The sequence below is a fragment of the Columba livia genome, chromosome Z (genome assembly GCF_036013475.1).
Source record: "Columba livia isolate bColLiv1 breed racing homer chromosome Z, bColLiv1.pat.W.v2, whole genome shotgun sequence".
Taxonomy (NCBI): Eukaryota; Metazoa; Chordata; class Aves; order Columbiformes; family Columbidae; genus Columba; species Columba livia.
Window position 1 is genome coordinate 10,604,965 of NC_088642.1, and position 23,001 is coordinate 10,627,965.

At 42.8% G+C, this 23,001-nt stretch overlaps 1 protein-coding gene across 4 annotated transcripts in view; it reads left to right on the forward strand.

The window, feature by feature from the left end:
* The window catches only part of LOC102097598 (phospholipid-transporting ATPase ID), a 91,977-nt gene that overhangs the window by 44,910 nt on the left and 24,066 nt on the right, over positions 1-23,001 (forward strand). For all 4 annotated transcript variants that reach the window (XM_065047147.1, XM_065047146.1, XM_065047148.1 and 1 more), the window contains exons 5-17: positions 254-352; positions 1,305-1,366; positions 2,964-3,036; positions 3,220-3,290; positions 4,442-4,524; positions 8,011-8,169; positions 9,116-9,204; positions 14,088-14,284; positions 16,089-16,297; positions 18,855-18,898; positions 20,460-20,625; positions 21,406-21,594; positions 22,464-22,579. In XM_065047147.1, the coding sequence (XP_064903219.1) occupies positions 254-352; positions 1,305-1,366; positions 2,964-3,036; positions 3,220-3,290; positions 4,442-4,524; positions 8,011-8,169; positions 9,116-9,204; positions 14,088-14,284; positions 16,089-16,297; positions 18,855-18,898; positions 20,460-20,625; positions 21,406-21,594; positions 22,464-22,579 (1,557 nt within the window). The remainder of the gene's footprint in view (positions 1-253; positions 353-1,304; positions 1,367-2,963; positions 3,037-3,219; positions 3,291-4,441; positions 4,525-8,010; positions 8,170-9,115; positions 9,205-14,087; positions 14,285-16,088; positions 16,298-18,854; positions 18,899-20,459; positions 20,626-21,405; positions 21,595-22,463; positions 22,580-23,001) is intronic.

A 23,001-nucleotide genomic window follows, 5' to 3' on the forward strand; every position in this document is an offset into this window, starting at 1 on the left:
CCACTACACTTCCTGACAGCTCTTTGTTCATAACCTAACTTACAACTTGTTTTGTAAGCAAAGCACAGATTCCCTGGCTCTCTCACCTTTGTGGGATCAAGTATAAATGATAGAGCTACATTGTTGTCTCTATTCTACATTCAGGTGTCATAGAAAGATGTTATCTGCAGTTTCCACAGAAAACAGTGGTTTGTTTCCATCTGTTGGCTGAACTGGCAGGAAATTTCTTAACTCAGATCTTTTCTTCCTGCAGTTGATTCCTCAGATTTCCTCGCTGGCCTGGTTTACAACGGTGGTGCCCCTGGTCCTGGTGCTGGCTGTGTCGGGAGTCAAGGATGCCATTGATGATTTTGTAAGATTTGTATTGCTGACCTGTACTTTGGACTTTGCCCATGATTCTTCAGCACAATCACTAAAGTAAACCGCTTAAAATAAACACAGCCAGTGGCAAGCAGTTGGAGAACTGGTCTGTGGCCAAGATGGAGTCTGAGATTAGGTCTCCAAATCTATAGTTCATTACCTAAAAAGGAGCTAGAAATTCCAAATTGCTGAGAAGCCCAGCAGTTCCGTTGACTTTTTCTGAAATGGCTCAGCATGTCTGAAAATGTGGTCACTGGATATGTCTGGATACCTGCACAGAAGTCTGTTCTCAGGCTTCCACTTCAGAGAACTCATCCTTTGCTGTCTATCTGCAATGTGGGTGGAAAAAAACATTTGTTAGGAAGTAAGCATTCATCCCATGCGTGATTTTTCAAGCTTGCCCAGCTTTCACTCAAGTCTGCTTCCGTCACAGCTGGATAAAGTTCCATTGACTCAATGGGGTGATGTTAAAGCTGAGTTTAGCACCTGAGTTTCTCCCATTAAAATAATTTTGATGCTCTCTGGACACTTGGTGCAGCTTTACAAGTAGAGGAGGCAAGGTGCTCTCCCAGGGAGCAATGCCAGGACATCTATGCGCACTTTCTGTGTCAGAGCAGAGGAATGGATTTCTCTGGTGTTTATGAAACTGTGCTGGGAAGGATTAATGCCAGTTGAGTAAGGACTGTGCTAAGTGACATACAAGGCTCTACACTCTTTATCCCCCCTCAAGAGCAAGCCCTGTATTTGCCTGTTGCTCTTTGCAGTCCAGTTATGCCCTATGTCATGAGTGTAAACGTGGGCTTGTCTTTGACTCAGTTGTGACTCAAATCTGCTTGACCCATTCAGCCAGCTGGGTTAAAATCTGAAATGTTAATGAACTGCCTACAGCTTTTGTCTACTTGGTTTCTTGGAAATGCCTTTTAACGTACTGTTCAAATTTTCAGAATCGACACAAAAGTGACAAACATGTCAACAACCGCCCAGTCCAGGTCCTGATCAATGGCATGTAAGTAATTTTTCCTTTACTGTAACTTTGACTGGGAAGAGCATTTTATTAGTATTTTCTTTTTTTCCTCTGTGATTCTCAGTGATCACTGAACTACCTAAAACCCAATTGTCTTTCACACCATTAATTCACCATTAAATGCCAGACTATGTATCTAATTAATGAACCCAAGACATAGTACCACAGTCAGTGCTGACATAATTTCTGTGACCTTGCACCGACAAAAAGTGAACTACTTCCCTTTCCTGGACATATATATATATATATATATGTTTATATAAGTGATACTTTGAGAGTATTGTATTATTTTACTCCTTACCATAGAAATGACAAGCAAGGCTATATTCCAATGTCATTTATGTTCATAGCAGTTATTGCTGCATTAAGCAAGACTAGGCCTTATCAACAAGTTCTTTTAAATAAAGAAGCATAAATAGCTTCCTCATACATGTCATAATACTTTGAGTGTGTGTAGCACTTCTGACTTAGATGTTCTCAAAACATCTCAGCTGTGTGCTTTGGACACTGTACTGCTAGCACTGTTCTTTCCTGCAGAAAAAAGAGCAGAGGCTTAGGCTTTTGTGGCAGACAGATGTGCTGTTTATTTGAGGCTCTATGGAGTCCAATTGTGTGTGGGACACAGCTGTAGACAGCTGTGAAGTCTCTGATGACGTTTTTTTTCCATACTATAGATAGCAGTATGTTGTGTAAACTCCAGTAGATGATCAGACAGTTAAAAATATAACTGGAAACTGAAGAATAGGAAGATATTTTTTGTACTTTGTGCTACGTAAACCAGTTTCTTAGTTAACCATGTATGAGTTACTGTATCTAGGAAACATACATTGAAATTGAACTTTTCTAATATTTTTACTTTGTTAAAAAACTAGGAATCATAGGTCCTACCCAACTCCAAACAACACTGAAAAACCAAGGCGGAGCTGAACTCAAACTGGAATGACAAATCCTGTTTTGATATAGCTCTTGATATTTTTCACCTCTAGATTTTGCATATACAGCTATCGTGACTTGGTCACGTTGGCGCTTGCAGCCTAGCAAGCTGTCTCCATGCACATCTTGCTTAATGCTGTAAACACCATTGCAGACGTGGCTTAGCTGGCCACAGGCAAAACCAAACCACCTGCATTGACCTTCCTGACAGACAGGCCCACACAGAACCAGATCTGTTGCTCTGGCCCTTAACACCACTTAGGAAAACTAACACAACTGGCAGTTTTCCCAGGTGTTTGGAAAGTGTTATGCGAAGTAGATTTTTTTTCTGAGACAATGTGGCCCTTTAGGAGAAGGAAGTGAGTAGTCAGTCCAAACAGGACAGTGCACATGGACTGTGATACTCTTGTGGGGCTTGGTCTTAACCCTGCACGGGTCACCGTGACAACTATTACCACTTTTTTGTATTGTGGTGATCCTTTAGCTTAGTATGGATCAAGTCACATCATGTCAGATCCTGCTCCATCTAATCAACAGCCCAAGTCCTGATGGCACCTGCAGTCTGGATTCAGGAGCAGAGCAGAGTATCCTACTTTCCCAAGTGGGGTTTGCTTTATGTACCTACTTACTAGGAGTTTTCTTGCAGGTTAAAGGATGAAAAATGGATGAATGTCCAAGTGGGGGATATAATAAAACTAGAAAACAACAACTTTGTGACGGTGAGTACAGTTTCTCTTCCTCCTGCGTACAGTCTCTGTAATTACTCTTATCACTCACATGCAAATTAGCCAGTAGTGATAACTGCCTCAGAGACCTGCAGTGTGCAGAAACCACAGGTAGCCTTGTGGTGCCATGCCCTCTGACCAGCGAAACTCATGCCAAGTCTCTCTGTCCACATTCAGGCTGACCTACTGTTGCTGTCGAGCAGCGAGCCACACAGCCTGACATACATCGAGACAGCTGAGCTGGACGGGTGAGTGAGCCTGGGGTGCAATCACTGCTGCCAATGCCAGGCCAGATCTTCTCTGGTGACCCTGAGTGCTGCAAGCTTTTGTAGCAAGAGGTTCCTAACACACAGAATAAACTTTGCATAGGTATCTTGAAAGTAGCATGTTCTGGTGGATACTTCCACTGCACATGTCATGTGAGGAGGGGATTTTTATTTTGAGGGAGAGTTCTAACATTGATAGTTATTTTGAAATGTGTTCTTGCAATATGCCAGGTCACTGGCAGAAGCTTTCTGTTTCTTGTATCTCACTTCATCTTTTCTCTTAGTCAGATTATCTGGGTGAGATAACCATGATGAATAGGTCCAGTCCTTCGGGCTGCTATACCATAATATTAATGCATGCACACTGCAACGGCTTCTAAACATTGCTTACTCCAGGGCAAAACTGACTTCAAGTCAAAGGGCTGCAACTAATTTGTATTCATTAGAATAAACTGGATCTGACCTCATCTTTATGACCCAATTTGCATTACACTTTCTGCATTCCCTGGAGCTAGCATCAGCTTGAAGAACTAAGCAAAACCAGGGAGATCAAGAAATCATGTCACTCCCAAGACCCTACAAACAGTGCTCTGGATTCTCATTGTCTAATTTCTGCTGAAAATGAGCTTGTAGTTCTTGTACATGGATGTTCCAGGAGACCGTGAACAAATGCAGAGTTTCTTTGACATTGCATTTAAAACTCATCTTCCTATCTAGATAGTCCCAGGACCTGAGTACTCTTCAGGACAAGAATACCATGGGAGAAGATCCATAGCTCTCCTATGTACTCAGATACCTCAGTGCTGAGTGTGGTATCAGTGGCAGGACAGATGGTGAGCTGCTCAGGGAACTGAGGTGGCTGGTCTTGCACTTCGTGGTGAAAATGAGAAGACAGAGCCACCTCAGCCCCTTTGCTAGTGTGGTACCATGTCCAGAATTCCTTTGACTTGCCTGTCTTTGCAAACGAAGGAGACTACTACACTCTTTCATCAGGCAAAAAAAAGCTGATGACGGCATGGTCCATCAGATGTCTAAGAAGAATTCTGTCCTGAAGAGCAGAACTGACTTTCAGGGAGAGCTTTCAGTTCACCACATAGCTTTCAGTTCATGTTTTTGTCTCCTGTTTATTGCAGTGAAACAAACCTCAAGGTGAAGCAGGCACTGACAGTCACTGCAGAGCTTGGAGAAGATCTTCAGAAACTGACAGAGTTCAACGGTGAGTCTACATGGAAAATTCACTTAACCAAAACATTTGCCCGAGCACCAGCGTTCACAGAGTGCCCATGAGTCTTCCTTCCCAGCTGTGCCCTGCTCCCTGCTAGGGTTTCTCTGGATACAGGGGCAGAAGAACAGAATGGGCACGTTGAAGTCTGTACAGCAAATATCACCAGTGTACATAGAAAAAGAGGTCCCCCTTTGCATGCAGGTCTTCCCATGCTGTGCATGGCTACAACCTGAAACAGATTTGCTGGCAATTCTCCTTCTGGTTGAATACTTTTCTTTAACGTCAGCTGTGTTGATACTGCTCACATCAAACATCAGTACAAGAGTCTGTATAATTGCACCGTGGAAACTGTTTTCCCCAAATTGCTTGCTTCATTCTGATCTCAAATTATTTTCACAATGCACTTTCACACTGATGCAGTAATGCTGGTACGTTGATTACTTTTACAGCAGCACTTTTCAGACACTGTGCAGACCCGAGGGCTAACTGCGCACACAGGACAGGGGACAGCTTCCCATCCTGAAGCCTTGCCCTGCCAGCATTCCTCTCCTCTCTTGATGCAACAATAAAAACTGCATTTTGAGATATTTAAAGACAAACAGTGCAGACATAGTTAGTGGGCAACGTGTCCTTTCTTACCACTGTATTGTATATCAAATATATAGCAGCACGTCCACAGAAAGAAGCCAGACCTGTCAAAATCAGAATACTCCGTGCTCACACATCATCTCTCTGTGGAGAGGATGGGGGAACAGACCAAGTGGTGTTAGTCATGCTCTACAGTGCCCTGCTCGCTCAGGTACGAGGGCAGGATTATGGGAAGAGTTGGTGTGGAAAGGGGATAGAGTGAGTGCTGCTGTCCTTGGAATGTCTCAAGGACTGCAAGCTGACAGGAAATATTTTTAGATAAAGAGGAAAACTAATTTTTAAAAAATGATTCAAGGATAAATGATGGGGACGTGGCAGAGAGTACAGAGCATAGCTGTAACTGTCTCTGGTAGAGTCATCCAAAGGCATGGGCTTGTCTTTTGCTTTCTACATCAAGGTTTTGTGAAATAATGTACATAGTTTCAGTTGGGTGTCAGCTCAGTATATCAGGTTTCCTCTGAAGTGATGGCTGAGGTTCTGAGTGTTTTAGGTCTCTTGAAACGTATTTTCACAGGTGCAGTTAGATGCTTTTTGTTAATAGTCAGGGTGGCATGCTCTAAGTATTTTCCTGAAGAGGCTGCAGTGTGTATCAGTTGTAAGCAAATTTCTTCATCTGAAATAATTTTTCAAGCTTTTTTTTGCATCTAATTCTTATCTAAGAATACTACATTCTTGAAAATGTGTAATTAAAAAAAAGTTTAAAATCTTTTAAAGTCAAATGTTTATTTGTCCCTTAAATCTCTGTTTTAGTTATATTGTAAATAAAAGTGGCCTCTTCACAATACTTAAAATGAATAAAATGTTTCCCAGGATGATTTATATTTGGCAGAGTACTGGAAAGAGTGCCTGGAATCAGACCCAACCTCGCATTTCCCCAGCAAACCTCTGTAGAAGTATTTAAATATTTATGTAACTCTTTATCTAATTACTTCTTGAGACAGGAAGAGAAGGAAGGGTCGAGCAGCTAATACAGGCACTCACTGGAATGCTTAATGTGAGTTATGATGTTTGTTGACGTTGTGATGGTTCAGATAAGGAAGATGCTTGCAAAACGCTGACCTTTTCATTTGATTTGGGGAATTGGGAGATGAGAAAGTAAACAATTGTTTCCAGTTACCTACTCCTTATCACATGTAGACTTGGCAGTTTTTAACTCTTTCCGGTGAGATGCATTCCAGATATCTTCTTGCTGTTAATGGTAGGAGAAGACAGGAGGCATGGTGCCCTGCTGGGGCATCTCCAGCTGCAGAGTTACTGGTGTCAGTGCAGGTATATTTGGTGGATCTGTAGAGCTTCTCGCTGTTTTTTGTGTGGTTGGTCTAATCTGGATGAATCTCTTCTGATCTCAAAATCAGCAGAACAGTAACCCAGACCAGCCCACCTACTGGAAAGCAGATGTGGGTGTTGACAGGCGAGGTTGTCCCGCAATTGGCGTGAGGAGAGGCACGGTCTTCCTGTTGAGGGATCGTGCCCCGCGTTCTGTCCACCAAAGTCTCGTTGTGCTGTGCGTCAGGTTGCAGTGCAAAGTGTCTGTTTTCTTCGTGCTTTTCAAGGAGTTATAAGGGCTGCAGTGAGATGGGTCTGGTTGCTGCAGACTTTCAGAAATGATGGAAGACAGGTCTGATTGTTGTTGGGTTGACTAGATGACAAAATAGAAGACCAGCATAGTTGTTAGTGCGAGCTCTGACATCGTATGTGTCGTAGAATTTTCCATTTGCTTCATCTTTCAAGTCTGATGATTTGTCTGCCCTAGAGAAGAGCTACTTTTCTATGAAAAGAACATCCATTCTTTATTTCAGAATTTGCAGTGGTGGAGATTACCACGATACTTATAGTTGTACTTTTTTTTCTGTACTTCTCTGGATTTTCCTTCCAATCTGTTGAGCTTGGTGTGTTTTGTCTGAGAACAGCTGGAAAAGCTGTATTCTCTGCAAATGCCAGTCCTTATGTAGATATTTGCAGCCCGCAATCAAAATAACTTCAATGTTCCTACTAATTAACTAAACAGACCGAACTCTTGGATTCCCTTTCAATATTGTGTATTTGTATTTTCCAGTCCTTGTTATATGTTCATAGGGCTCTGCTTTGAATCTTTAGATATCTGGTGCAAATTTTGATGTAAATAATAATTTTTATACCAGAGTGTCTGTGTTTACAGTTTTGTGTGAGCAGATTTTATTGTAAGAAATAAATATAAAGCGAGGAAATAGAAACAGGTTCTCCAATCACAGTGTCAGCTGCATGGCCAAAGGTAGTACTATCTTTTTTTCGTGTGCCACTAGGACTTAAAGTATAAAACAGATGAAATTAAAAAACGGTGAACAAAGACACCTCACTTAATTACTCTCTTGCAGGCTTCAGGCTATGATTTTCTTGCTTGTGCTCCTGCAGTTTCAAAGAAAATGGAATAGGAGTTATGTGAAATCAGCACTTTTATCTAAAGTTATCCAGTGGCATCCTACCACTATGAACTTGCTATGGAAGGATTAAAAGTATGTTGCTGGTTCAACATTTCTTTTTACTCAAAAAAAGGGCATGGAAACTTTGTTTTGGACTCTATCAGTGCAAAATTGATGTGTCCAAAGAATAGGATAAATTCACAAATTCATTATGGTCTGTTGGATTATGACCTGAATATGAGGAAGGACCAGCATCCCGAAACTTCAGTAAATATGGGGTATAGGATGGGAATGTCAGGGACAGGAGTGGACTGCAGCTTCAGTGGGAAATATTGCCTGTCTGGGGAACAGCTGAGAATCCAGTATTGACCGACAAATATCTGTCCAGGAATATTTCCATTATATTTTTCTTTTTACCTTCCTTTTACAGGTGAAGTCAGATGTGAGGCACCAAACAACAAACTGGATAAGTTCACAGGAACTCTCACTCTTCGAGGAGAGAAGTATGCCCTGGACAATGAGAAGATGTTGCTGAGGGGTTGTACGATTAGGAACACAGAGTGGTGCTTTGGTCTCGTAATTTATGCTGGTAGGTAGAAAAATTGACATATGAATTGCAGAGCACATCAGCACTAACGTGGAAGTACATCACACCCAGTATACACAAAGGAACCAAGAATTTTCCTCTTTGGAAAATACGTTTCTACCAGCTACAAGAAGAAAAACAAAACAATACATGAGATCCCTTGGCTTAATTCTAGGCTGCAAATGACGCCTATTGCAGGGGATTTCAATCTGAGATTTTTTTAATAGTGGTCTATAAGACAAAATGGCTACATGACAACATCCAATTCCATCTTAAGTGCTTTAGTAAGATGAAGTGGTCTTTTATTTCAGAAATGCAGCAAAGTTTATGAGAAAAGTCTTGACCAATTGATAGGAGAGAATATAAAAATTAAATCTGTTTAAGAATTAAAACTGAATTAAATCTGCCTTTACTGGCCCATACTGGGCCAACTGACGTCTTTCTCTCACCAGGCTTTTTAAAAAATTTTCACCATAAAGGCTATTGTATTAAAAAATTCACATAATTTCTATATTATTTGAATACATGTTGGAATATAAGGGTCATCAATAATATTACTGTAGTCCATCAGATCTATGCTTTTATGAGCATAGACCTTCTATTGTTTCTATACTGCTGTAGACATGTGAGATGATGTATAACATGTCAATAATAACAGAGAAGTATCAAGTATTCTGTGAAAAGTAATTAAACCTGAAAGGGAGGATTGTGTGTTGAAAGAAGAGAACAGGATCAAAATCCAGAATAAGTGGCTTTATTTTACTCTCTCCATATAACCTAAGGCCTAAGTTTCTGCCTAAGTTTCCCACCAGTGCTGTAAACTCTATGTACCTGCCTTCAAGAAAGCTGTGATGGGTATTTTTAGGGTATTAGGCGGGGCCTCAAAGGGAATTAGCTTTAGAATAGCTAAGCTTTATTACTAGAATTCATGAGTGTGTTTCATCTCCAGGGCCAGACACCAAACTAATGCAAAACAGTGGAAAAACAACTTTTAAACGTACAAGCATTGATCGGCTCATGAATGTTCTTGTGTTGGTGGTAAGTCTGATTCATGTGTCTTCATTTTTTCAGATGTTTTAATCATTCCCAGACGCTCCACCCCTTTGTCCACACAAATGAGGGAATATCAGAAGTGACTAATGATAAAAAGAAAAATTATGTAATAATTTATTAGCAGTCTGCGTTCCGTAGGGCCTCTGCCAGCCCATCTTGCAAAGCAAGGCCATTGCTTTGACAGCATTAAGGACCTTTCTTCTGAGCTTTTCATTTGCTCTGCTCTCCCTTGCTCCCTTTTTTGTGAAAATCACTTTGAAGCCTGCAAATGCCCTTTTTTCCTAGTAATTTTGTCATTTTCTATTTAAATAAACATTAGCAGTTCTCCTTCTTCTTCCAGATTTCTTGGCATCTCTGGTGATAACTGCATAGGACTTTGTAATTGAGTTTGTTAATTTACATGATGCCAGCTTCTGACTTAACACATTAGGGTGAAATATTAGACATGGTATCATTAATACTCGGAAACTGGTGTTTTTAGGGGCTGAGAAATTTGAGAACACTAATCTTATCTAGCAGGCACTCTCCTCAAATTGGAAAACAGATATGATTTGAGCATTAAGCTTGTCAGTGGTTTTAACAAATGGCAAATAGTTCCAGGCAGGGGTAGTGATTCTTTTATAGAATCTCCCAAGATTTTACTGCTCAAATTCAAAACCACTCAGGGAAGCAAGACACATACTCTGACACTGCTTTGCTCAATGTTGCTTGGAGAAAAAGTCTTTGGTTTCAGGCTTTTATTTTAGAGAGCAGTGTAGAGGAAAGGGACCTGGGGGTCCTGGTGGACAACAGGATGACCATGAGCCAGCACTGTGCCCTTGTGGCCAGGAAGGCCAATGGCATCCTGGGGTGTATTAGAAGGGGGGTGGTTAGTAGATCGAGAGAGGTCCTTCTTCCCCTCTACTCCGCCCTGGTGAGACCACATCTGGAATATTGTGTCCAGTTCTGGGCCCCTCAGTTTCAGAAGGACAGGGAACTGCTGGAGAGGGTCCAGCATAGGGCAACGAAGATGATTAAGGGAGTGGAGCATCTCCCTTATGAAGAAAGGCTGAGGGAGCTGGGTCTCTTTAGTTTGGAGAAGAGGAGACTGAGGGGTGACTTTATTAATGTTTATAAATATATAAAGGGTGAGTGCCATGAGGATGGAGCCAGGCTCTTCTTGGTGGCAAACAATGATAGGACAAGGGGTAATGGGATCAAGCTGGAACACAAGAGGTTCCGCTTAAATTTGAGAAAAAACTTCTTCTCAGTGAGGGTGACAGACACTGGAACAGGCTGCCCAGGGGGGTTGTGGAGTCTCCTTCTCTGGAGACATTCAAAACCCGCCTGGACATGTTCCTGTGTAACCTCACCTAGGCATTCCTGCTCCAGCAGGGGGATTGGACTAGGTGATCTTCTGAGGTCCCTTCCAATCTCAAACATACTGTGATACTGTGATTTTCCTGCAGGTGGAAGTTTGTTACGCCTTTTCATGCATGCTGCACCACCTTTCATTTATGGCACTGGGAAGGTCTGGTGGCCACTGTCCCCTTCTCTTCCTTTCTGCTTTTGCTCTCTAGCCCAACCTGGCAGCCACGCTGGGGCTGGATCTGTTCCCAGGCATTGGAGCAAGGCATCCAACAGCAGCTTGCCCATCACAGCAAGGCTATTCCTGAGCTGTCCCTGCTCTCTGAGACTTCATGCCTCCTCAGCACTGGGGCTTCTCACACAAATGTCTCCAGGATGGCACCAGTCTCCAGCCTGGCTGCTTCACCCTAGCCCCCATCCATCTGCTTTTTTCTCAGGATCCCAAAAGCACTTTGGGTGGGCTCAGGGATGGGAGATGTTAGTGGACAGAGACAGCCGATCTCTGTGAGATTGGAACAGGATTAAAGCAGCCGCAATTAGCTGGACTCCCATAGCTGTGAAGCAGTGCCCTGAACATCTGCATGTGCTTCTTTGCTGTAAAGCAGTGCCACAGGACAGAGAGCCACTCCACAGTCATCTTCAAGCCCTCTTGAGTCTTTGCTCTATGTACGCTAAGGACATGTGCTTGACTTTAGGACATGCCAAGTGAAAACCTTGATTACCACCATCAGCTTGTTTTCCTCAGTGTTTTCTTCCCTAACACTTAAGGGGACAGCAAAAACATACAAGGTTTGGGCCTCTTAGGTTCAGTATTTTGCAAGCATCTGAAAAACTTCACATTTTCTTGCTACGCTCCTGCTATGCTCCAGCTGGAGAGGATAGGCAGTGGGGTAGGGCTGTGGCGGAACCACAGGGCACAGAAATGGAGCAGGTAGAAACTGAGTAGGGTACTCAGGGATCAGCATTCAATTAAGTTCTGCCAAATGTCCTTTTACAAGCCAAGGGTCCCACCCAAAACTTTCAGTCTGCTTGGCCTCTCTTCATGGACATGAGTGAGATGAATTTATCTCCTGGCTCCATTTTTAAAAACTGAGCAAGTTGCAGCCGATTGCATCAGCCTCTGCCTGGGCTCTTGGGCGATGATGGAGCCAAGGGTGTGTTTTTCTACTTTACTCATTTTTAAGGCGCCTAACATCTTGGTGTCTAAGTAAAGCTCTGTCCTACCCTAAGCAGCAGGCTCTTTGCACAACCAAGGGGCCGTGGCATCAGATCCTTCCAGCCCACTGGGTGGTCAAAGGCTACGAAGTGCGGTCATAAAAAGAGACAGTGTATTGCACTCAAGTTTGGAAATAAAAAGCAGCCACAGCTCACTATAAATAGCTCATTTTAAGTGTAATGAAACTTGTTCCATGTTAATACTGGCAAAGCTATTTTGTGTTTAATTGCCCATAAAACTTTCAGGCACAAAGTAGTGTTGAAGTAGGGCTCACCAATGGAGCGCTGGTTAAATGTTGCCCTGGTCTGTCCCAACAAGGGTTAACCAGGAGTGAACCTTTCCAGATGCAACCATAGCTGCTTTTTTTCACATTTGGGAGTGTTTCTCAGGGATCTGAGAAAGAAGTGAATGTTTGTCTGCCAGGGACGCACCCACCAGCTCCAGGAATGCTTTTTCCTCCAGAGTTTGCTCTTTAGTAGTTTTGGGGAAGCTTATTTTCAGGCAAGTACAGCTGTCACCTCCATCTCTTAAACAACTTATTGCTTCAACTCCTGAAGCAGAACTCAAAATGCCAACAAAGAAACAGAGACAGTTTTATTTCACAGTCCAACAGGAAGTATTTGTCAAAAGTCGCCTCCTCTTTACAAAAATACAACTCACTCCCGCAGAGGATCTGCATTGGCAGGTCCCAGGGAGGGAGGATGTTCATGCTGGGAAGCCCTATGAGCACACATAAGCCTGTGATCAGGGCTTTTTTATGTTCTTCTGTTGCAGAACTGTGGTTACGATTACAACACCCTGCATACAGTTGTTTCTCTGCACAGAAATTAATCTCCGGGGCCGCTGTTAACAGCTTGATCTTTTGCATTTGTCTCAAAGTGAACAGCATGTTAGTGAGCTCAGTGTAAGCATGAATACTGCAAAGAAGTAGAGCTGTTAGGGACGAGAGCATTGTAATGCAAAATGCACATAAAGCAAAATGTACATAAAGCAAGTGCAAGCATAGACAAGCACTGCTGCGACATGGGAAAGTTCAGCTACTGTCTTGCCCCATGTATATTTCTGTTGGTAAATCCTGCACTGGATTACCTACATGGACTGTGATATTCTACAAACTCACAATTTTTGACCTGTGAGGCAGCAAGAAATTATTCAGGCTATAGTGATAAAATAGAATAGCCAGCTGGCTCTTCTAATTAATTTCTTTGACAACAAACAAGGTCTGCAGAGAGAAGTAACATCTTTTACTCTACCAACAGAAATATGTATAAAAATGGATGGGCTTGTCTATTTTATCTATCTATGTCTATTGGTTTAGTAAAGGACACGACCTGTCCCCAGGATGTGCCTCTCATGTATCCTTAAGTCCTGATTATTTCAACAGCACAAATTGAAGCCTGTTTTTACTGCTGGCCACAGAGGTTTAAAAACACTGCACTACATTCCTTACCAGCAAGCCTGTCTTCATTTCACAAGTGGAGGAATTTATTTGGTTGCCCACAAATAAATAGAAAAGCTGCTACTGATGTGGGAAATAAATGTGTCCCCTGAAATTCAGCTTATCACCTTTACTTACTGCAGTTCACTTTGAGCAGCTTCTTGATATTACAGCTTGAGTTGGTCGAACATGAACTTTTCACCAAGTGATTCAATTCACTCCATTAAATCATCCTTCTTCCTCACATAACCTCAGCGACACAAATATCAGCATCACCAACAATGTTTCTATGTTTGTACCTCAATTATTGTTTTTTGAAAAGGTTGATTACTGTTTTAATGTGATTGTTACTGGGTGGCCTTACACATAATAGCCTAACTTACTCATATTTCCTCCCTAATGATTATACTTGCAAAAGATTATTTTTAACTGCTCTGTTGTGCAGCCTGTTGATTCCATATGTTCACATTTTTACTAGGACATTGGTTGTTTTAAGTCAAATGTTTGGAGAAGTGTATACCAAAAGAACTGTTTTATTGTTATATGTCCAGGGAGGATGTCAAGCTAGCTTCAGTTTATCTTTCCCATGATCACTATTTCTACCTTTCAAATATTGGAACTATGCTAGTAGATGTTCAGTATGGTGGAGCTTCCCAGTTTCCAAATTGCCAGGCTCTGCACTGTGTGATTTTGTCCTTGGGGTAAAAGTGTCATGACTCTGCTCTTTCTCCTCCTTCACCCCTAGGAACTTTTCCCTGTGATTCAGACCATCCAACTCAGTCTCATTAAGGTCTTCTGATTAACCTATACATAATTAATTTATTGTTTCTAAACAACAGGTTTGTTTGTTTGTTTGTTTGTTTTCAGATCTTTGCATTTTTAGCACTGATGTGTCTTATCCTAGCCATTGGCAATGGCATCTGGGAATATGATACAGGCTACTACTTCCAGGTCTATCTGCCATGGGCAGAAGGTGTCAACTCTGCCCCCTACTCTGGCTTCCTCATGTTCTGGTCATATGTGATTATTCTAAACACAGTGGTGCCAATTTCACTCTATGTCAGGTACGTGCCAGAACCTTCTTTCATGTTTCATATTAGGAGAAGCTTAGCTTTTGCCTTGGCTGTAAGTGCATTTTCTCTAGACACAATTTACACCCTATTGTGGACAATCAGACACAATCACCGTGATGCTTTTGTTTCCGCTGTCTTTGGAGGTCTTTGTCAGGGTTGGAGCAGGGGCAGCAGTGAGCCCTGGAAGAGGAAAGCATGATTTTGCAGTTAAAGGGGAGGCATAGGTCTAAGATGCTATGGGAGTAAGACTGGAAGCCTGCTACGGGTGGCATCTTGCTCTCTCTTGCTTGCGTTGCTGTAGAGGGTTAAGATTGCGGGGTGACAATAAAACCCTGGCAGATGTATTGTTAACCCCCTCTTCCCCCCCCACTTCCCCCTCCCTCTCCCCCCTTTCCACTAAGGAGAGGGCGATTGGGAGGAAAAGAAGGACAGAGTGAAGAGAGTTGGAAAAAATTAAAGATGTTTTACTAATGCTACTAATAAGAATAGAGAAAATAATACAAAATATACAAAACCAATCTTGAAAGTCTCAGCAACTGCAGAGCCGGCAGCCGAAGTCCTGGATTAGACTCTGCAGCCAACCGGAGCTGGATTCAGTCTCTCACTAGGCTTCAGTTTGCAGGGACAACTAGCAAGGTCCTCTCCTAATGTCGGCCATAAGCAGAAGGGAAAAGGGCAAAAAAAGCAAAAAGGGACGAGATCCTCATGATCTCCCACTTTTATATGAAGTATTCACGTGAATGGAATGTTATACACAGTTGGTCAGTTTCTCCGTCACTTGTTTCTCATCGCCCCTCTCGCGAGATGTCCATCCGTGCTTATCAATAAGTTTGCATTCCATTGCTAGGTTTACCAAAACATGTATCTGGTTCTTCAGGAAAACGCAGTTAATATGAAGGCTTTAGCTGACAGGCAAATTCACTAAAAGAGAAACTTGTTTTTAACAAAACCAGGACAGTTGCCCACCAAACAAAGTGAATGGCATGTACTTCGAGGTGGCTGTAGGGTTCATGTGAAGAGTGGATTGCCAGGTAAGGAAGTATAACCAAGCTAAGGATTCATAGTGCTCAGTGCCATATAAGCAGATTGACCACCATCGCTTCCCAGAGAATGTAGTTCTGTGTTGATTATTGCAGATAAGCAAACAGGGGTAAAGGGTAAAGCAGTGCATCCAGGATGCTCTCAGAACCTGGCAGTTGGACCTAACTCTTCAAGGCAGCTTTGCTACTGAGACCCTCTTTTGTGTTAGTAAATATGAGGAATTTATCCCATTCCTACCCAGCATGTCACAGTAGCAGCAAAATGGAAATTCACATCATTTGTGAACTGATACGACTTCTTGGGTGTATTGAGTTACACAACGACTCGCTTGTTGTGGAGCTCTGCGATGTTTCAGCCGTGGCTGTGCTCATCACCCAGCAGTGGGCTCAGCCCAGCCCAGAACCCCACTGGAGATGTTCCCATCCAAGCACCACTCCTGAAACAGCATCAGTTGAAACCCACAGCTCCTGCCTTGCTTTTCAGTCTGAAAACTTCTGAAACTTTTCAAATACATTTGTAAGAAACTGTTTTATAAATAGAGGTAAGGAATTTACTATAAACCTAACAGATAGTGTCAGCAGGACTTGCTTCAGCTTTGCTTACTGCAGGCCATTTGAGAACAACCTGATGAGTGCACCTGTCATTACCTTCAAAGTTGTCTTCTAATTGCAACTGCTAATGGTGGTGCTAAAGATAAAGATCTTGTCCCTTAAACTAATGAATATTCCATCACCTTCTCTTTCTCTTTCACCAGTGTAGAGATTATACGCTTGGGTAACAGTTTCTACATTGACTGGGACCGCAAAATGTATTACCCGCTGAACGACACGCCGGCTCAGGCCCGTACCACTACACTCAATGAAGAGCTGGGGCAGATCAAGTACATCTTCTCAGACAAAACAGGAACTCTCACTCAGAACATCATGTGTTTCAATAAGTGCTCCATTAATGGCAAATCCTATGGTATGTTATCTATTTGTCTTACTCTCCAGGTTTTATTCTATGATGTGCCTCTTGGTCCACAGAGACTAAATGTGAAATCCAGAACAGAGTGTCTTGTTAGAAACTGCAGTGATCAAGTGTAGGGCTGCGCCTAAGGAATGCCTGTACAGCCCTGATTACATCATTTGCATAACTTAATACCATTTTCCTGTCACTACTCTCCCCTTTTTGCCACCCTTTTACCTGCCTTTTTCTGCCCCAGTATCATCCCAGCTAAAGAACCTGCACCTTATTACTTCTTCCTCGTTGGTTCCAGTTTTACTACATCTGTACTCAAATTATTTTTTTCCTGATGTCACTATCTAGGTAATCTCAGCCTTTTATGGTATTATTGACATTGTTACCCAGATATTGCTAACCCTGCAAAACATAACACATACCTCACATAACTAACTCCCTCTTAACCATTTGTGAAATCAGCCATCGCTCGTGGGGTTATCTTCAAATTTTGTCAGCTGCTCACACTGTCCTCTCTCACATTCAGCAATATCTCATGCCGTGAGTGGCAGATTTCAAACATCCCATTCAGGCAGCTTAACCTTTGGTTGGCACCCAGTCAGTGGCCTGGTCATTTGTCTGTAGCTCTGATGTACGGCACCTACCTGATGGAAGAAAAGTTTTTAGGGAGTTGGAATAAATGGGAAACAGGAAGTGTTAGCTCTGTTGGATCCTGACAGTCATTGACTTAAATGACTTGTTCTTTGTATGGCCCTGGGCAGTTTTCTTCATACTGCTCAAGAGGTGCTAGCTATCCATAAACTGACTAGTCTGTTAACATCATTAGATTCCCCTAGATGAATCAGTCACTTGTTGGCTTGTTGATAGATTGATGCTTGTTTTGCCTGTGTCAGACCTGCTGATGTACTAGTGTGCCAGAAAGCTTGTCTTCTTTTCTCAATGTTCTCAGCTGTCCTAATAAAAGAAGTTATTTCTTCCTATAAATCTTGTTTTGTGTATATTTAGAAACCATAATATCTCAAACAGTGCTATGTAGCCAACCTCAGAGCTGCTAAACAGTTTGGGAAATATTCAGGCTGCTCACTCATGTATCCTGTAGTTGGCTTTCCCACTGTCACCGCTGAGCACAGATATAGGGTGTGGGTTCATGAAATTAAGGGGAAATATGTGGAAAGAAGACACAGTCTATTGCTTTATATTTTTCTAAATGTTTAACTTCTTCCCCAGAATATATGTCTTTGGATTTGGAAAAGCCGTGCCAGAAGGACGAATGAGTTCTGCTGCCAGGGATGGTATTTGGGAGGTGTAGGCTTCCCATTGGGAATCATAGCATAAAATCATAGAATAGTTTGGGTTGGAAGACCCAAATGTCATCTAGTCCAACATCCCCTGCAATGAGCAGGGACATCTTCAACTAGATCAGCTTGCTCAGAGCCCCATCCAGCCTGGCCTGAGGTGTCTCCAGGGATGGGACATCAACCACCTCTCTGGGCAACCTGGGCCAGTGTGTCACCACACTCAGTATAAAAAATGTCTTTCTCATGTCTGGCCTGACTTCCCCCTCATTTAGTTTAAAACCTTTACCACAACAGGCCCTGCAAAAAAGTCTGTCCCCATCCTTCTTATAGGCCACAATAAGGTCTTCCCAGAACCTTCTCTTCTTCAGGCTGAACAGCCCCAAATCTCTCAGCCTGTCCTCACAGGAGAGGCGTTCCATCCCTCTGATAATTTTTGTTGCACTGTGGGAAGGAGGTATCCTCTTGGTTACAGTTCCCAGGGGATAACTGATGTGCAGTTCTCAGAAGACACAGCTTCTTAGTGTCTTTTACACTGTCAGGGCTTTTGTGAGGGAATATCAGTACCTACAATTGTCTTAGTTCACCACTGAGTTTGCTAGTGCAGATACGGATCTATCATTCATGTAATTCACTGTGTTTCAATCTTATTACAAGGAAGTGTTGAATCTGGCTGAGCTGGGCATAGTCCACACCTTCTAAGTGAAATTTTTCTTCAGGCAGAAGAAGTTTCAATAGTGTTTCCTGGAAATTAGATGTCTTCCATTTCTGTGACCAGATCATCAGTTCAGTGAAAATGGATAGAGCAACCTTGCTACCTAGATGTGGGAAGAATGGGCTCTGACAACTCTTTCTCTGTGGTTGTCCAGGGACTGCTGCAAATGCAGTATGATCCAGAAGCTGGATTTTGTCTCACATTCCAAAGGGAAGGTACAAAACAAGTCACCCCCTGAAGACACCTTTGTTTCCTACCCAGCACTATGTCTTTTTTGGGTTCAGCTTGAGCCAAGATTTCTTTGCCCAAATGTCAGTCATTTTTATGGTAACTGCTTTGAGTTTCAAGCATCTATCAGTCTCTGGATTTTGTCATGGAACTGATTGATACGAATTGTCAGTCTCCAGTGCCCATGTCAAGATATTTGTGCTTACTGCAACTTTTTAGATACTAGCTTCAAAACACTTTAACCAATTTTTGTGGTAGAGAAGCTCAGAGACTGCACTTACATGGAGTTTGTGACTATAACCACAGTCTTTCTTGCTTGCAGGTGATGTATATGATACATCTGGACAAAGGATAGAAATAAATGAGGTAAGTACTCGAGTTCTAGCAGGATCTGTGCTTTCTGTTGAGACTGCCTGCATATTTGCTAGTGGACATGACCCACCCAGGCATAGATCATTTTCTTAACCCCACCAGAGCTGTTGCTCTTGACCCTGACAACAGGGATTTTGGTGTCAGAGTATCAACAAAGTTGTGTTTCCATCCAGTAAACCCGGTTTAAACCTGCAGGTCAGGCAGCCTGAGTGCCCACAGTTCCCTCAGCTTACCGTGACATCCCGGTGCATGCACATACTTGGCTATTAATATTTGTTGGAAGTTTGGACATTGGTGAATTTTGATATCCTTGACAGCTAGTTGAAGTTTTGGTGAGGAATCAGTGAGTTCAGTTCATATTGATAACAAGGTCACTGTCAAATTCCCCTGATATCTGGACATTGGAAAGTGTGAAAATGGGTGACTCCTCCAGTTGTCTCCAGCCTCTGCTTGCTGGCACAAGCACACATCATGGATTCCACTGTCTAAAATGTTGGAAAACTGCATGCAGCAATCCAAGCAACAAACAGAGTGATTAAAATGAAAATACCACTCCTCTTTCAATGATTAATTTCCAGGCCATTTGAAAATTAAATTACCCACTGAAATTGGCTATTTGTAAAGAGTGTTATGCCTTCAGACTGCCTTTTGCTCAGAGAGAAAAATGCAAAGGGCTGACTTGCTTGGGGAAACATGCTGGTCTCCTGCCAAATGACTGCCCCACAGCTCCTCCTGCCCATAACACTTGCTGGAGTCCTGCAGGTCGGAAGGCTGCTGCCCACACACCCGTGGAGTTGCAGTGCCTGGATCTTGCTCGCAAAGTTGAGTGTGTGCGTGGGGTGGGCCTGTGCTCTTGTGCAAGTGCTCATTGTCCGCTTGCAGAGGTCAAAAGGATGACTCCCGTCCTGGAAACTCTGAGCTCATTGGGGATGGGGCTGGAGTCAGAATCATCCCGGGAAGGCTCAGCAGTGCATTCCTTCATGACACATCATGGTTCGAGCTTCTGGCCATTTCTCCACTGTGTTCCCCTCTGCTTGGGGCTTCTTGTTTTTATACAAATTGGGCAGTGCCTGTGGAGCCGAACCTTTACATCACTTGTCTGTTGTCTTTTTCCATATAATGTTTTTTTCTTGCTTTAGGAGAATAAGGTGAACAACACAGCCTCTTGAACTGTTTTAAACTGGGCTTCCACATTCCCCTGTCACAGGCAGCCACTAAAATCTGGAGTATGATTCCACCAAGCAGGCATGTGTCAAAGGCAGGAATTTTTCTTTGCTGTAGAAATCCTTTGGCAGGGACCCTTTAGGAGCATTTGCTATCTTTCAGAGAGGCATCTTTAGCTAATCAGGTTCTCAGCCTGAGTGCTGCTGTGAACAACACCCCAAGTGACTGTCCTCTCCTGTGATTCAGTAGCTTTCAAGACCTCCCACTTAGACTCATCAGCCTCTGTCATGAACAGCCCTACAGGAGAAAGCCCTTTGTAAATGTAAGAGAGAGGGCCTATGGTGGGAGCGTGTGAGGCCTCTGCAAATAATACCAAACCATATTTTTGCAGAACACAGAGAAGGTTGATTTCTCCTACAACCAGTTAGCCGACCCAAAGTTTGCCTTCTATGACCATAGCCTGGTGGAAGCTGTGAAGCTGAGTGATGTCCCGACGCACAGGTTCTTCCGGCTACTCTCACTTTGTCACACAGTGATGCCAGAAGAGAAGAAGGAAGGTGAGGACTGTCAAAGACATCAAGCTGAATTGTTATGTTCAGCCTGCACCACAGTATGTCTTCTCTCCGCAGAAGCTGTTATTGGTCCTTTTGGCTCCTTGATGATTTTCTGTAGTCTATGGCTACACATAAATCAGTGTCTTTGGAGATGCCACATGGGAAGAGAGAGGACCAAGGCCTCTAGTCCCTGTGTGTTCCTGTGGTGGAGCTGGCACTGCTGCAGACACCACAACTCTGGAGTGCAGAAATAGCAGGTGCCACAGCTTCCCTGAGGTGGCAGATAGCTTGCCCCATTCTTCCTCTGCTCTTCACAAAGTCCCAGTCCTATAAAGCAAAGAGCACAGAGCACCCATCCACTGGAGACTCTTTAGCACCGCTCACTCAGTGTTCCTGTGGGTACTGGGTCAGCCTCCTCAAATCCCAGATGGGAAACACTGTGCTTGAAAGTCTAGAGCCATTGATACATACAAGGTGAAAATGCTTATGAGAAGAATATATTCAGATGTAACTAGAAGGGGTTAAACCCAAGGAATAAGATCTATTGGACTCCAAAGAGAGTGAGAAAAAAACCCAAAAGAGTCTAGGGGATCTCTTGCCCTGTCCTGGAGGATGTGTTTGTGAGACTTGATGGAGACCTGTGCACATAAGGTTCTTCTTAGTGGTGCACCTCTGGGGATACTTGTTTAGCCTCAGAAAAAAGGCAGAAAACACATTACTCTTTTTCTTTTTTTTTTTTTTTTTTTTTTTTTTTTAATTATTATTATTTTCCTTGCATGTCAGGTAACTTGGTGTATCAGGCACAATCTCCTGATGAGGGAGCCCTTGTCACTGCTGCCAGAAACTTTGGATTTGTGTTCCGGGCTCGCACACCGGAGACCATCACTGTTGTGGAAATGGGAGAGACAAAAATCTACAAACTCCTGGCTATTCTTGATTTCAATAATGTTCGCAAGCGCATGTCTGTTATTGGTATGTTCCTTTTGCTCCCTTCTTTCCTTCCTGACTTTTAAAGCTTTCAAGTTGCCCCTCATCTTGCTGTGATACCTTTTTCTAGGAGACCTCATTTACAATGCTTTCTGAATAACATTTACCTCTGAGCACTTGAGATGACCCGCTGTACCTTTTCAATTGCACAGCAACAGTGGTATTATATTAAATACTGAATTTGGGCTGGTGGGAAAGCATCTTAACATCTAGACCACAATGATGGAGCAGCCGGCTGAAGACACTAAGCTTTTTGTATATCTTACCTCCTTCATGAGAGTGCAGGAAAGGCCTTCTTCCTAATCAGCTTCAAAATTACCAGTGAAATCTGAGAAAGTGGGAAAGAAGAATGCAAGGACAGGTAGAGAAGCCCACTTCCCTGAAAGGAAAATTAGGAAATTGTTCAAGAAACCTCATCTGGCCTTTTTTAACCCTCCAGTATCCTCAGCTATTTCAGAAATTGAAATATCGTAATTGTGGCTAGAGAGTGGTAGTACCTTTACTGGTAGGAGCAATAGTGCAGCAGGACCAGTTCCATAAGAACAAGTTGTTCCTGACTTTCGAACACAAATGTCCTACCTTAAGTGTTGCCTGTAGGAACCATGTAGTTTAACAGAGCATCTGCTCAGACAAGTGCGATCAGGGTACAATTGCCTGTGCTGCTACTGCTAATGTGAAGAGTAGTGGCATTGTCTCCTGTTCTAAGCAAAGCCTGTCTTGATTCCTGTGAGGCTCCCAACATTTGGTACAGTTTGGACACCTCTAAAAACCTTTATTTGTTTTGATGCAAAAGCTGTGAATCTCAAGTGCCTCAAGTCTGGGATTTGTAGCATTTCTCTTCCTCTTCCTCATAGTGCGAAGCCCAGAAGGTGACTTGACTTTGTACTGCAAGGGGGCTGACACCATTCTTTATGAACTGCTTCATTCATCCTGCGAATCTCTCAAAGAGGAAACCACAGAACACCTGAATGTAAGTGTTTCCTTCTGCATGACATCTCTGCATTTAATAGCTTCCTTTTCTCCAGGCATGGAAATGTACTTTGTATTGAGAAAAAAAAAACAGGTTGCAGAAGCAGCACCCAAGCAGTAATTTTTGTTTGTTTGATTCATTGTTTAATTGAGTATTTGTTTGATTAATTGTTTAATTATTTGTTTGTTTGTTTGTTTGTTTTTGATGGGGAATGAAGAAGCAAATTGATTTATAAAGCCTGAGGTCTCAAATCAGTTGCCTAAGCGTAGGCACCAGGTGCCATTTGAACTGCTCTAGGATATCCAGGACATCTGGACATGGATGGCAAATATGTAGCTGGATATTCAGAAGACTTGTATATCTATGGACTAGGAGCTGGAAGCTAGGCAGAATAGGTGAAACACCTGAAATGGCACTACACA